The following is a 13554-nucleotide window of genomic DNA, read 5'->3' on the forward strand; positions in this document are numbered from 1 at the left end:
GGGGAGGGGCGGTGGGGGAGGGGCGGTGGTGTGGGGGGGAGCAGCCCCCGGGGGGGGGGGGAAACACGCGCGGGGGGGGGAGGGGCACGCGGGGGGGGCGGGGCACGCGGGGGGGGGGAGGGGCACGCGGGGGGCTCTGGCTCCGCGCTGGGCCCCCCCCCCCGGCGGCCCCCAACCGCCCCCCCCCCCCCGTGCATCTCCCCCCATTTCCCCCCAAACCCGGGGTTCCCTGCGCCCCCCCGGGGCAACGCCGCAATGTGGGCATTCTATAGGCGCCGTACGGGCGCTCTGTACCTTCTATAGGGGCCGCACGGCACCGTATGGGCGCTTTACACCTTCTATAGGCGCCGTACGGGCGCTCTATACCTTCTATAGGGGCCGCACGGCACCGTATGGGCACTTTACACCTTCTATAGGCGCCGTACGGGCGCTCTATACCTTCTATAGGTGCCGCACGGCACCGTATGGGCGCTTTATACCTTCTATAGGCACCGTACGGGCGCTCTATACCTTCTATAGGTGCCGCACGGCACCGTATGGGCGCTTTATACCTTCTATAGGCACCGTATGGGCGCTCTATACCTTCTATAGGTGCCGCACGGCACCGTATGGGCGCTTTATACCTTCTATAGGCACCGTATGGGCGCTCTATACCTTCTATAGGGGCCGCACGGCACCGTATGGGCACTTTACACCTTCTATAGGCGCCGTACGGGCGCTCTATACCTTCTATAGGTGCCGCACGGCACCGTATGGGCGCTTTATACCTTCTATAGGCACCGTACGGGCGCTCTATACCTTCTATAGGTGCCGCACGGCACCGTATCGGCGCTTTATACCTTCTATAGGCACCGTATGGGCGCTCTATACCTTCTATAGGGGCCGCACGGCACCGTATGGACACTTTATACCTTCTATAGGCACCGTATGGGCACTTTATACCTTCTATAGGCACCACACAGCACCATACGGGTGCTTTATACCTTCTATAGGTGCCACATGGTACCATATGGGCACTTTATACCTTCTATAGGTGCCGCACGGAACCATATGTGTGCTTTATACCTTCTATAGGCACCGTATGGGCGCTTTATACCTTCTATAGGCACCGTATGGGCGCTCTATACCTTCTATAGGGGCCACACGGCACCGTATGGGCGCTTTATACCTTCTATAGGCACCGTATGGGCGCTTTATACCTTCTATAGGTGCCTCACAGCACCATACAGGTGCTTTATACCTTCTATAGGTGCCATATGGTACCATATGGGCGCTTTATACCTTCTATAGGCGCCGCACGGCACCATATGGACACTTTATACCTTCTATAGGCACCACACGGCACCATATGGGTGCTTTATACCTTCTATAGGTGCCTCATGGTACCGTACGGGTGCTTTATGCCTTCTATAGGCACCTCATGGTACCATATGGGCGCTTTATACCTTCTATAGGTGCCGCACGGCACCGTATGGGCACTTTATACATTGTATAGGCGCCTCACAGTACCATATGGGTGCTTTATACCTTCTATAGGTGCCACACAGCACTGTACAGGTGCTTTATACATTCTATAGGCGCCTCATGGTACCATATGGGTGCTTTATACCTTCTATAGGCACCGCATGGCACCGTATGGGTGCTTTATACCTTCTATAGGCGCCTCATGGTACCGTAAGGGTGCTTTATGCCTCCTATAGGCACTGCACAGCACCATACGGGCGCTTTATACCTTCTATAGGCACCGCACGGCACTGTACAGGTGCTTCATACATTCTATAGGCACCTCACAGTACCATATGGGTGCTTTATACCTTCTATAGGTGCCGCACGGCACCGTATGGGCACTTTATACATTGTATAGGCGCCTCACAGTACCATATGGGTGCTTTATACCTTCTATAGGTGCTGCACAGCACCGTATGGGTGCTTTATACCTTCTATAGGTGCCGCACAGCACCGTATGGGTGCTTTATACATTGTATAGGCGCCTCACAGTACCATATGGGCACTTTATACCTTCTATAGGTGCCGCACAGCACCGTATGGGTGCTTTATACCTTCTATAGGCGCCGCACGGCACCGTATGGGTGATTTATACCTTCTATAGGCGCCCTCTCCGGCTGCGTCGCCGCCTCCTACGTATAGGTGCCTCGTCGCTCCCCTATAGGTGCCTCGTTGCTCTGCCCGGGCCCCGTCGCCCCTGCTCCTATAGGATACGCGCGCACGGCTCTGCCGCTCCGCCTCAGCTCTCGCGGCGCTTGTCGTATAGGGTGTTGCCACCTATAGAGAACGTGCGGCCTCCGAGGCGGCACTCGCGCACCCGCCTGCACCTATACGCCTGCCCCGACAGCCGCCCGTCTCCTCGCAGCTGCTTACGCCTAGGTCCCAATGATAGCCTCGTTATATACGTCCACCTTACATATAGTCACATCTATATTGAGACTCTCTGTTTACACCTATATATTCTATTTATTTACACCTATATATTCTATTTACACCTATATATTCTGTTTACACTTACACGCTATTCCCACTTCGGTGTTTACGTTGCTATCTACCCTTCTATACCCTATTCGCACGTATATGTTTCCACTTACATCTACTTATATACTCTGTTTACGCTTGTATGTCCTATTTGCACTTATAGCGCCACTTATATACTCGATTTACTTATATATCCTATTGGCACTTATATCTACACTTATATATCCTATTGGCACTTATATCTACACCTATATATTCCATTAGCACTTATATCTACACTTATATATTCTATTGGCACTTATATCTACACCTATATATTCCATTAGCACTTATATCTACACTTATATACTCTATTGGCACTTATATCTACACCTATATATTCCATTAGCACTTATATCTACACTTATATACTCTATTGGCACTTATATCTACACCTATATATTCCATTAACACTTATATCTACACCTATATATTCTATTAGCACTTATATCTGCACTTATATATTCTATTGGCACTTATATCTACACCTATATATTCTGTTAGCACTTATATCTACACTTATATATTCTACTGGCACTTATATCTACACCTATATATCCTATTTACACTTATCTCTACACGTACATATCCTATGGCACTTATATACTCTTTACACTTCTCTGTCCTATTGGCGCTTCCGTACCGGTTCCCATCCCCCGTAGCTCCTCCGCTCGCACCTATAGAGCCTATAGGCGCCATAAACCCCCTATGGATCCCACGCTTCCCTGCCCCTCGGACACAGCTTCACACCTATAGGCCTCTTTATCCCTCTATAGGTGGACGTATACACTACCGATCTCTTCACCTTTCTCCCCCTATAGGTGGACATACGCACTATAGGTCTCTTTACCCATCTATAGGTGGACATACGCACTATAGGTCTCTTTACCCATCTATAGGTGGACGTACGCACTATAGGTCTCTTTACCCATCTATAGGTGGACGTACGCACTATAGGTCTCTTTACCCATCTATAGGTGGACGTACGCACTATAGGTCTCTTTACCCATCTATAGGTGGACGTACGCACTATAGGTCTCTTTACCCATCTATAGGTGGACGTACGCACTATAGGTCTCTTCACCCATCTATAGGTGGACGTACGCACTATAGGTCTCTTCACCCATCTATAGGTGGACGTACGCACTATAGGTCTCTTCACCCATCTATAGGTGGACGTACGCACTATAGGTCTCTTCACCCATCTATAGGTGGACGTACGCACTATAGGTCTCTTCACCCATCTATAGGTGGACGTACGCACTATAGGTCTCTTCACCCATCTATAGGTGGACGTACGCACTATAGGTCTCTTCACCCATCTATAGGTGGACGTACGCACTATAGGTCTCTTCACCCATCTATAGGTGGACGTACGCACTATAGGTCTCTTCACCCATCTATAGGTGGACGTACGCACTATAGGTCTCTTCACCCATCTATAGGTGGACGTACGCACTATAGGTCTCTTCACCCATCTATAGGTGGACGTACGCACTATAGGTCTCTTCACCCATCTATAGGTGGACGTACGCACTATAGGTCTCTTCACCCATCTATAGGTGGACGTACGCACTATAGGTCTCTTCACCCATCTATAGGTGGACGTACGCACTATAGGTCTCTTCACCCATCTATAGGTGGACGTACGCACTATAGGTCTCTTCACCCATCTATAGGTGGACGTACGCACTATAGGTCTCTTCACCCATCTATAGGTGGACGTACGCACTATAGGTCTCTTCACCCATCTATAGGTGGACGTACGCACTATAGGTCTCTTCACCCATCTATAGGTGGACGTACGCACTATAGGTCTCTTCACCCATCTATAGGTGGACGTACGCACTATAGGTCTCTTCACCCATCTATAGGTGGACGTACGCACTATAGGTCTCTTCACCCATCTATAGGTGGACGTACGCACTATAGGTCTCTTCAACCCATCTATAGGTGGACATACGCACTATAGGTCTCTTTACCTTCACGCGCACCCCGGCTCCACCCCCCTGCAGCCACCGGTTCCATACGGGGCCATGCAGACGCGTACACGCACGTATGGAGCCACGTATACACACATATAGATCCACGTATACACCCACATATACACACGTATGGAGCCACGTATACACACACGTATAGATCCACGTATACACCCACATATACACATGTACGGAGCCACGTACACACACGTATAGATCCACGTATACACCCACATATACACACGTATGGAGCCACGTACACACACGTATAGATCCACGTATACACCCACATATACACACATACGGAGCCATATACGGACCCACATATGGACCCACATATAGATCCACGTATACACACACGTATGGACCTATGTATGGACGCGCGTATAGATCCATATACACACACACACGTATGGACCCACATATGCACACACGTATAGATACACATATACACCCACATATACGCACACGTATACACACACATATGGATCCACGTATAGATCCACATAGGGACCCATGTATACACACACGTATAGATCCATGTATGCACCCACATATACGCACATGTATGGACCTACGTATGGACCCACGTATAGATCCACGTATACACACATGTAGAGACCCACGTAGAGACCCACATATACACACGTATGGACCCACATATACACATGTATGGACCCACATATAGACCCACGTATACACCCACGTATGGACCCATGTATACACACACGTATAGACCCACGTATACACACACGTATGGACCCATGTATGGACCCACATATAGACCCACGTATGGATCCACATATACACCCCCATATGGACCCACGTATACACACACGTATGGACCCCCATATGGACCCACGTATACACACACGTATAGACCCCCGTAGACACCCCCATATGGACCCACGTATACACACACGTAGGGACCCCGTACGCTGCGCCTCCCCCTACCCCCTATGGAGCTGCCATAGGCGCCCCCGCGCCTATAGATCCATACCTCCCGCCCCCACCGCCCCCTGCTTAGCAATGCACGGGTTTGAGCGACTTCTAACCCCCCCCCGATGACATCGTCACCCCCCGATGACATCATCACCCCCGATGACATCATCGCCCCCCCCCCCAAACGGCAAAACACGCGGGCAACGGCCCCGCTCGTTACTTTAATGCCTCATTTACATATGTACACGCCCCCCCCAAAAAGGGGGGGCTCGCCTAGAAAAATAGCGGGGGGGGGAGGGGGCGCCCCCCCCAGCCCCACAGAGGGGGGGAGGGGCGCACCCCGGTTTGGGGGAGCTGGGGGGGGAGGGGTGCCCCCCCGGCTCATTTTGGGGTGATGGGGGGGGCCGCACCCCCCCGGGGACGGGGGGGCACATTTTGGGGTGCAGGCGACCCCCCCGTACATATGGGGGGGGGGGCACGTTTTGGGGTGAAAACCCCCTGCCCCCCCTGTTTGCACCCCCCCCAGTACATAATGGATCCGGGGGGGGTGTCACATTTTGGGGGTGATAACACCCTGCCCCCCCTTTTTGCCCCCCCCCACTAAATTATAAATGGGGGGGGGGGTCACATTTCGGGGTGACAGCCCCCTGCCCCCCCTTTTTGCCCCCCCCCGTAAATTATAAATGGGGGGGGTGTCACATTTCGAGGTGACAGCCCCCTGCCCCCCCCCCCCCAGTAAATTATAAATGGGGGGGGTCACATTTCGAGGTGACAGCCCCCTGCCCCCCCTTTTTGCCCCCCCCAGTAAATTATAAATGGGGGGGGTCACATTTCGAGGTGACAGCCCCCTGCCCCCCCCCCCCAGTAAATTATAAATGGGGGGGGTCACATTTCGAGGTGACAGCCCCCTGCCCCCCCTTTTTGCCCCCCCCAGTAAATTATAAATGGGGGGGGTCACATTTCGAGGTGACAGCCCCCTGCCCCCCCTTTTCGCCCCCCAAGTCCATCACGCAGCAGAGTGGGGGACCCCATTCCGCCCCGGGGGCCGCCGCCCCCCCCCCCCTTGCTCACCCCCGCGGGGGCTGGGCGCCCCCCCCGCCGCCGCCGCCCCCCCCCCGGCGGGCGGCCCGCAGCAGGAGCCGCCGCCCCTCCTCGTAATCGTCCTGGTCGACGCTGACCAGCAGGCGCACGGCCTCGCGCCCCACGGCGCGCCGCAGCCCCTCCGTCAGGAAGACCCCCTTCAGCGCCTCCAGCAGGGAGCCGTTCAGGTAATCGCCCCAAAAAGCGTCCAGGTAGGAAAGCTCCGAGAATTTGATGTCGCAGAGGATGGAACCCAAATCCCGGGATTTCAGGACGCCGCTGGCCTGACCGAAAACGTCCAGTTGACGCCCGGGCCCGCGGGGGCGGCTGGAGGCCACGCTGCGGCGCAGCGCCGACTCGTGCTCGCAGTACTCGGCGCGGACGCGCAGGCGGATGTCTGCGGGGAGAGGGACGGGGGTGAGAGGCTCCCAGTAAGCCCAGTTCCTGCGCTGGGACGAGGGGCCCAGACCCCCCAGTGGGCTTCAAACTACCCATATAGACACAACACCCCAGTTTTCCCAGTAACACCAGTTCCTGCGCTGGCACGAGCGGCCCAGATCCCCCAGTGGGCTTTAAACTACCTACGTAGACCCAACAGCCCCAGTTCTCCCAGTAACACCAGTTCCTGCGCTGGGACAAGGGACACCAATCCCCCAGTAGCCTTTAAACGACCTAGAGAGACCCAACAGCCCCAGTTCTCCCAGTAACCCCAGTTCCTGCGCTGGGACGAGCGGCCCAGATCCCCCAGTAGCCTTTAAACTACCTACAGAGACCCAACAGCCCCAGGTCTCCCAGTAACCCCAGTTCCTACGCTGGGACGAGGGGCCCAGACCCCCCAGTGGGCTTCAAACTACCCATATAGACCCAACAGCCCCAGTTTTCCCAGTAACCCCAGTTCCTGCACTGGGACGAGGGGCCCAGACCCCCTAGTAGGCTTTAAACTACCCGTATAGACCCAACAGCCCCAGTTCTCCCAGTAACCCCAGTTCCTGCACTGGGACGAGGGGCCCCAATCACCCAGTAGCCTTTAAACTACCTGTATTGGGCCAGTGGGACCAGTTCTCCCAGTAACCCCAGTTCCTACGCTGGGACGAGGAGCGCAGATCCCCCAGGGGGCTTTAAACGACCTACAGAGACCCAACAGCCCCAGTTCTCCCAGTAACCCCAGTTCCTGCGCTGGGACGAGGGGCCCAGACCCCCCAGTGGGCTTTAAACTACCCATATAGACACAACAGCCACAGGTCTCCCAGTAACACCAGTTCCTGCGCTGGGACGAGGGGCCCAGTTCCTCTAGTAGGCTTTAAACTACCTACAGAGACCCAACAGGCCCAGTTCTCCCAGTAACCCCAGTTCCTGCGCTGGGACAAGGGACACCAATCCCCCAGTAGCCTTTAAACTACCCATATAGACACAACACCCCAGTTTTCCCAGTAACCCCAGTTCCTGCACTGGGACGAGGGGCCCAGACCCCCCAGTGGGCTTTAAACTACCTACATAGACCCAACAGCCCCAGTTCCCCCAGTAAGCCCAGTTCCTGCGCTGGGACGAGGGGCCCAGACCCCCCAGTGGGCTTTAAACTACCCATATTGACCCAACAGCCCCAGTTCTCCCAGTAACCCCAGTTCCTGCACTGGGACGAGGGGCCCCAATCCCCCAGTAGCCTTTAAACTACCTGTATTGGGCCAGTGGGACCAGTTCTCCCAGTAACCCCAGTTCCTACGCTGGGACGAGGAGTGCAGACCCCCCAGTGGGCTTTAAACGACCTACAGAGACCCAACAGCCCCAGTTCTCCCAGTAAGCCCAGTTCCTGCGCTGGGACAAGGGACACCAATCCCCCAGTAGCCTTTAAACTACCCATATAGACCCAACAGCCCCAGTTCTCCCAGTAACCCCAGTTCCTGCGCTGGGACAAGGGACACCAATCCCCCAGTAGCCTTTAAACTACCCATATAGACACAACACCCCAGTTTTCCCAGTAACACCAGTTCCTGCGCTGGGACGAGGGGCCCAGATCCCCCAGTAGCCTTTAAACGACCTACAGAGACCCAACAGCCGCAGGTCTCCCAGTAAGCCCAGTCCAAGTGCCAGGCAGAGGAGGCCAGACCCCCAGTAATCCTTCTGTTGTCTCTATAGAGCAAACAGGCTCAGTTCTCCCAGTAACACCAGTTCCTGCGCTGGGACAAGGGACCCAGATCCCCCAGGAGCCTTTAAACTACCCATATAGACACAACACCCCAGTTTTCCCAGTAACACCAGTTCCTGTGCTGGGACAAGGGACCCAGATCCCCCAGTAGCCTTTAAACTACCTACAGAGACCCAGCAGCCGCAGGTCTCCCAGTAACCCCAGTTCCTGCACTGGGACGAGGGGCCCAGACCCCCCAGTAGCCTTTAAACTACCTACAGAGACCCAACAGCTCCAGTTCTCCCAGTAACCCCAGTCCAAGTGCCAAGCAGAGGAGCCCACATGCCCCAGTCACACTTGTGTTGGCTGTATAGACCCAACAGCCCCAGTTCTCCCAGTAACCCCAGTTCCTGTGCTGGGACGAGGGGCCCAGTTCCTCTAGTAGGCTTTAAACTACCTACAGAGACCCAACAGGCCCAGTTCTCCCAGTAACACCAGTTCCTGCGCTGGGACGAGCGGCCCAGATCCCCCAGTAGCCTTTAAACTACCTACAGAGACCCAACAGGCCCAGTTCTCCCAGTAACCCCAGTTCCTGCACTGGGACAAGGGGCCCAGTTCCTCTAGTAGGCTTTAAACTACCTATACAGACGCAACAGGCCCAATTCTCCCAGTAACACCAGTTCCTGTACTGGAACAAGCAGCCCAGCTCCTCCCGTAGCCCTTATATTACCTAAGTCCCATGGGCCCAGTTTGCCCAGTTCTCCCAGTAGACCCAGTCCCAGTGCTGAGGCAAAGGGCCTGACTCACCCTAGCATTGCCTACATAGAGCCCACAGGCCCAGTTCTCCCAGTAACGCCAGTTCCTCTACTGGACCAAGGGACTCAGCTCCCCCAGTTCCTGTTTGGGGCGGACACAACCAGTTCTCCCAGTCCCCATACTGGGCCAACGCCCCCAATCCTCCCAGTCCCCCTATACTGGGCCGGCTCTCCCAGTCCCCATACTGGGCTGACACCCCCAGTGCTCCCAGTTCCCCCACTCTCTATACTGGGCTGACACCCCTAGGGCTTACAGTCCCCATACTGGGCCAGGGCCCCCAGTGCTCCCAGTTCCCCCAGTCCCCATACTAGGCTGACACCCCCAGTGCCCCCAGTTCCCAGACGGGGCTGGCTCTCCCAGTGCTCCCAGCTTCCCCAATCTCGATACTGGGCAGACACCCCCAGTGCCCCCAGTCCCCATACTGGCCTAGCTCTCCCAGTATTCCCAGTCCCTGTACTGGCCTAGCTCTCCCAGTATTCCCAGTCCCCGTACTGGCCTACCTCTCCCAGTATTCCCAGTCCCCATACTGGGCCAGCTCTCCCAGTCCTCCCAGTCCCCGTACTGGCCTAGCTCTCCCAGTACTCCCAGTCCCCATACTAGGCCAGCTCTCCCAGTACTCCCACTCCCCATACTGGCCTAGCTCTCCCAGTATTCCCAGTCCCCGTACTGCCCTAGCTCTCCCAGTACTCCCAGTCCCCATAGTGGGCCAGCTCTCCCAGAACTCCCACTCCCCATACTGGCCTAGCTCTCCCAGAACTCCCAGTCCCTGTACCGCCCTAGCTTTCCCAGTCCTCCCAGTCCCCATACTGGTGTAGCTCTCCCAGTACTCCCACTCCCCATGCTGGGTCAGCTCTCCCACAACTCCCAGTCCCCGTACTGGGCCAGCTCTCCCAGTCCCCCCAGTCCCCGTACTGGGCCAGCTCTCCCAGTCCCCCCAGTCCCCGTACTGGGCCAGCTCTCCCAGTCCCCCCAGTCCCCGTACTGGGCCAGCTCTCCCACAACTCCCAGTCCCCGTACTGGGCCAGCTCTCCCAATCCTCCCAGTCCCCATACTGGGCCAGTCCTCCCAGTCCCCATACTGGCCTAGCTCTCCCAGTCCTCCCAGTCCCCCCAGTCCCCGTACTGGGCCAGCTCTCCCAGTCCCGCCAGCTTCCCCAGTCTCTGCACCGGGCTGGGGGCGCTGGGCTCCCCGCCGCCACGGGGAGAGGGGGGACTCTGCCCCGACGGGGCGGGGGCGGGGCGCCTACCGCAGGTGACTTTGGCGGGGGGGTCCTGGGGGGGCGGCGGGGGGGCGCGGCGGGGGAGGGGCGGCCGCGTCCGGCCTCGGCTCGTCCGCTTCCGCTTGCCGGAGCTGGATGCTGGGAAGGGGGGAGAGAGAGAGACGAGGATCAGCGCCCCACGGCGCCCCACAACCACCCACAGCGCCCCACGGTGCCCCACGGTGCCCCACAGCGTGCCCTAGAGAGACCCACGGTGCCCCCCAGAGCCCCTCGCCGCCCCGCACTGTGCCCCACAGCGACCCACGGAGACCCGGGGCGTGCCCCACGGCGACCCCCAGCCCCCCCCGAGCCCCATGCTGCCCCACACCAACCCGTGGTGTGCCCCACGGCGACCCCCAGCCCCCCCCGAGCCCCATGCTGCCCCACACCAACCCGTGGTGTGCCCCACGGCGACCCCCAGCCCCCCCCCGAGCCCCATGCTGCCCCACACCAACCCGGGGCGTGCCCCATGGCGACCCCCAGCCCCCCCCCGAGCCCCATGCTGCCCCACACCAACCCGTGGTGTGCCCCACGGCGACCCCCAGCCCCCCCCCGAGCCCCATGCTGCCCCACACCAACCCGTGGTGTGCCCCACGGCGACCCCCAGCCCCCCCCCGAGCCCCATGCTGCCCCACACCAACCCGTGGTGTGCCCCATGGCGACCCCGAGCCCCATGCTGCCCCACACCAACCCGTGGTGTGCCCCACGGCAACCCACGGAGCCCCCCAGACCCCCACGGTGCCCCTCCAAGACCCACAGTGCCCCACAGCGACCCACGGAGGCCCCTGCTGTGCCCCACGGAGCCCCACAGTGCCCCACGGAGCCCCTCCAAGCCCCACAGTGCCCCACAACAACCCCTGCTGTGCCCCACGGAGACCCACAGTCCCCCCCAGAGCCCCACGGTGCCCCTCCAAGACCCCCAGCGCCCCACAGCGACCCACGGAGCCCCCTGCTGTGCCCCACGGAGCCCCCTGCTGTGCCCCACGGAGCCCCCCGCTGTGCCCCCCAGAGCCCCTCCAAGACCCACAGTGCCCCACAGCCTGCCCCACAGTGCCCCACAACAACCCACAGAGACCCCTCGTGTGCCCCACAGAGACCCACAGAGCCCCACAGCGCCCCAAAACAACCCCTGCTGTGCCCCACGGAGACCCACAGTCCCCCCCCAAAGCCCCACGGTGCCCCTCCAACACCCCCAGCGCCCCACAACAACCCCTGCTGTGCCCCACGGACCCCCCCAGAGCCCCACGGTGCCCCTCCAACACCCCCAGCGCCCCACAACAACCCCTGCTCCGCCCCACGGCGCCCCACAACAACCCCTGCTGCGCCCCACGGCGCCTACCGGTCTCCCACTGCTCCTGCCGGGGCTGGGCGGCGGCAGCGTTCAGGCAGCTGCCCACCACGGCGGGGCCGCAGGTGAATCTTTCCGGTGAAACTGCCAAAAAACCCCCAAACCCCCCCAAAAAAACCCGGCGTTGAGTGGCGAACGCCCCGGCCCCACGGCCCCGCGGGGGCAGGGGGCGGCCGTTACCGGTGCGGGGCCGTTTGAGGGTGACGCAGTGGAGGAGGTCGTGGCGGGTGACGACGCGCAGGAGCTGCAGCAGATGCCGGAAGTTTCCTTCGTCGCACAACCCGCGCCGTTCCAACTCCAACAGCAGCTCCACGCCGTTCCGGGGGCGCGCTCCTGCCTCATCCCAATTTCCCGACCGCCGCCGGTGCCGCCGCCGCCGGTTCCAGCTTTCCAGCAGCGGGGAGGGGCCGCCCTCGCCCCCCCAGAGCGCGGGGTCCAGCGGGTGCGAGGCGGGGTGGGCTTCATCCAGCAGGAAGGAGAGGACGGCGACGTCGCTGGGGGTCAGCTGGGCCCCCACCACCTCGAAAAGCCGATGGAGCGACACCATCCCATAATACTCCAAGCATTCTTCTTCCTCCCAGGCTACCGGAGGCCGGGACATGGAGGAACCCGGGGGGAGCCGGGCGGCGCCGCTTTCCTCCCCTCCCCGCGGGGAGTGGAGCTGGGAGAGGGCGCGCAGGGACTCCACCGCCGGGGCTGGGGGGGGGCCGGCAGGGCCGCAATTAACGGGGGCGTTAATGAGCTGCGGGGCCTGGAAGGGATGGGAAAAAAAGAGGGGGGGGGGGGGGGGGTGTGAGGGACGCCGTGACCGCGCCGTGACCTCACCCCCCCCCCCCCCCCCGGGGCTCCCCAGCCGTGACCTCACCCCCCAACGCCGCGCCTGCCCCTCCCCCACCCCATCCCGGGGGTCGCAGCCCCTCCCCCCCCCCCCCAAACCTTCCCTCCTCATCCTCACCCCACCCCCCCCCCTCCATTTCCCTGCCTACCCGCGGTTCGAACCCCCACGGGGACGGCGGTCACGGCCTCCCCGGAGCCCCCCACGCCGCCCCGGAGCCCCCCCCGGCCCTCGGAGCCCCCCCCGGCCCCTGTCACCCCCCTCAGCCCCGCCGCCCCGGAGGCCTCGCCGCCGCCCTCCCCCACCCCGCAGCCGCCCCCCGCCGCCCCCACCGGTGCCCGGGGGGGGAATTTTTACCTCAGAAACCCCCGCCCGCTGCTGACCGGTGCCGCCGCCTCCGCCGTCCGGATCCTTCTGGCACCTTCGATCGCTCTGCGCCTGCGCCGCCCCCGCCGGGCCACGCCCCCTTCCCCCGCGCCACGCCCCCTCCCGCTCGGCCACGCCCACGCGGCGCAAGCGCATTGGCCCCCGCGCCCCCGCCCGCCCCGCCCCGGCCCCGCCCCTCCCCGCCCGCCGGCACGCGGAGCGCCGGCCGCCGGACACGTGACCCACGTGTGTGGGCGGGGCCGGCGCACGCCACGCCCC

At 59.9% G+C, this 13554-nt stretch overlaps 1 protein-coding gene across 1 annotated transcript; it reads right to left on the minus strand.

Moving 5' to 3' along the window:
• Nucleotides 1-6502: 6502 nt before the first annotated feature.
• Nucleotides 6503-13340, minus strand: DEDD2 (death effector domain containing 2). Its single transcript, XM_082339328.1, has 5 exons — nucleotides 13267-13340; nucleotides 12255-12825; nucleotides 12066-12158; nucleotides 10715-10825; nucleotides 6503-6927 (listed from the first exon to the last, which is right to left on the minus strand). Exons 2-5 carry the CDS (start codon nucleotides 12673-12675, stop codon nucleotides 6518-6520), a joined length of 1035 nt encoding a protein of 344 aa, XP_082195454.1. The 5' UTR covers nucleotides 12676-12825; nucleotides 13267-13340; the 3' UTR covers nucleotides 6503-6517.
• Between the last annotated feature and the right edge of the window lie 214 nt (nucleotides 13341-13554).

The sequence above is a fragment of the Platalea leucorodia genome (assembly GCF_965183815.1).
Source record: "Platalea leucorodia genome assembly, contig: HAP1_HAP1_SCAFFOLD_721, whole genome shotgun sequence".
Lineage (NCBI taxonomy): Eukaryota > Metazoa > Chordata > Aves > Pelecaniformes > Threskiornithidae > Platalea > Platalea leucorodia.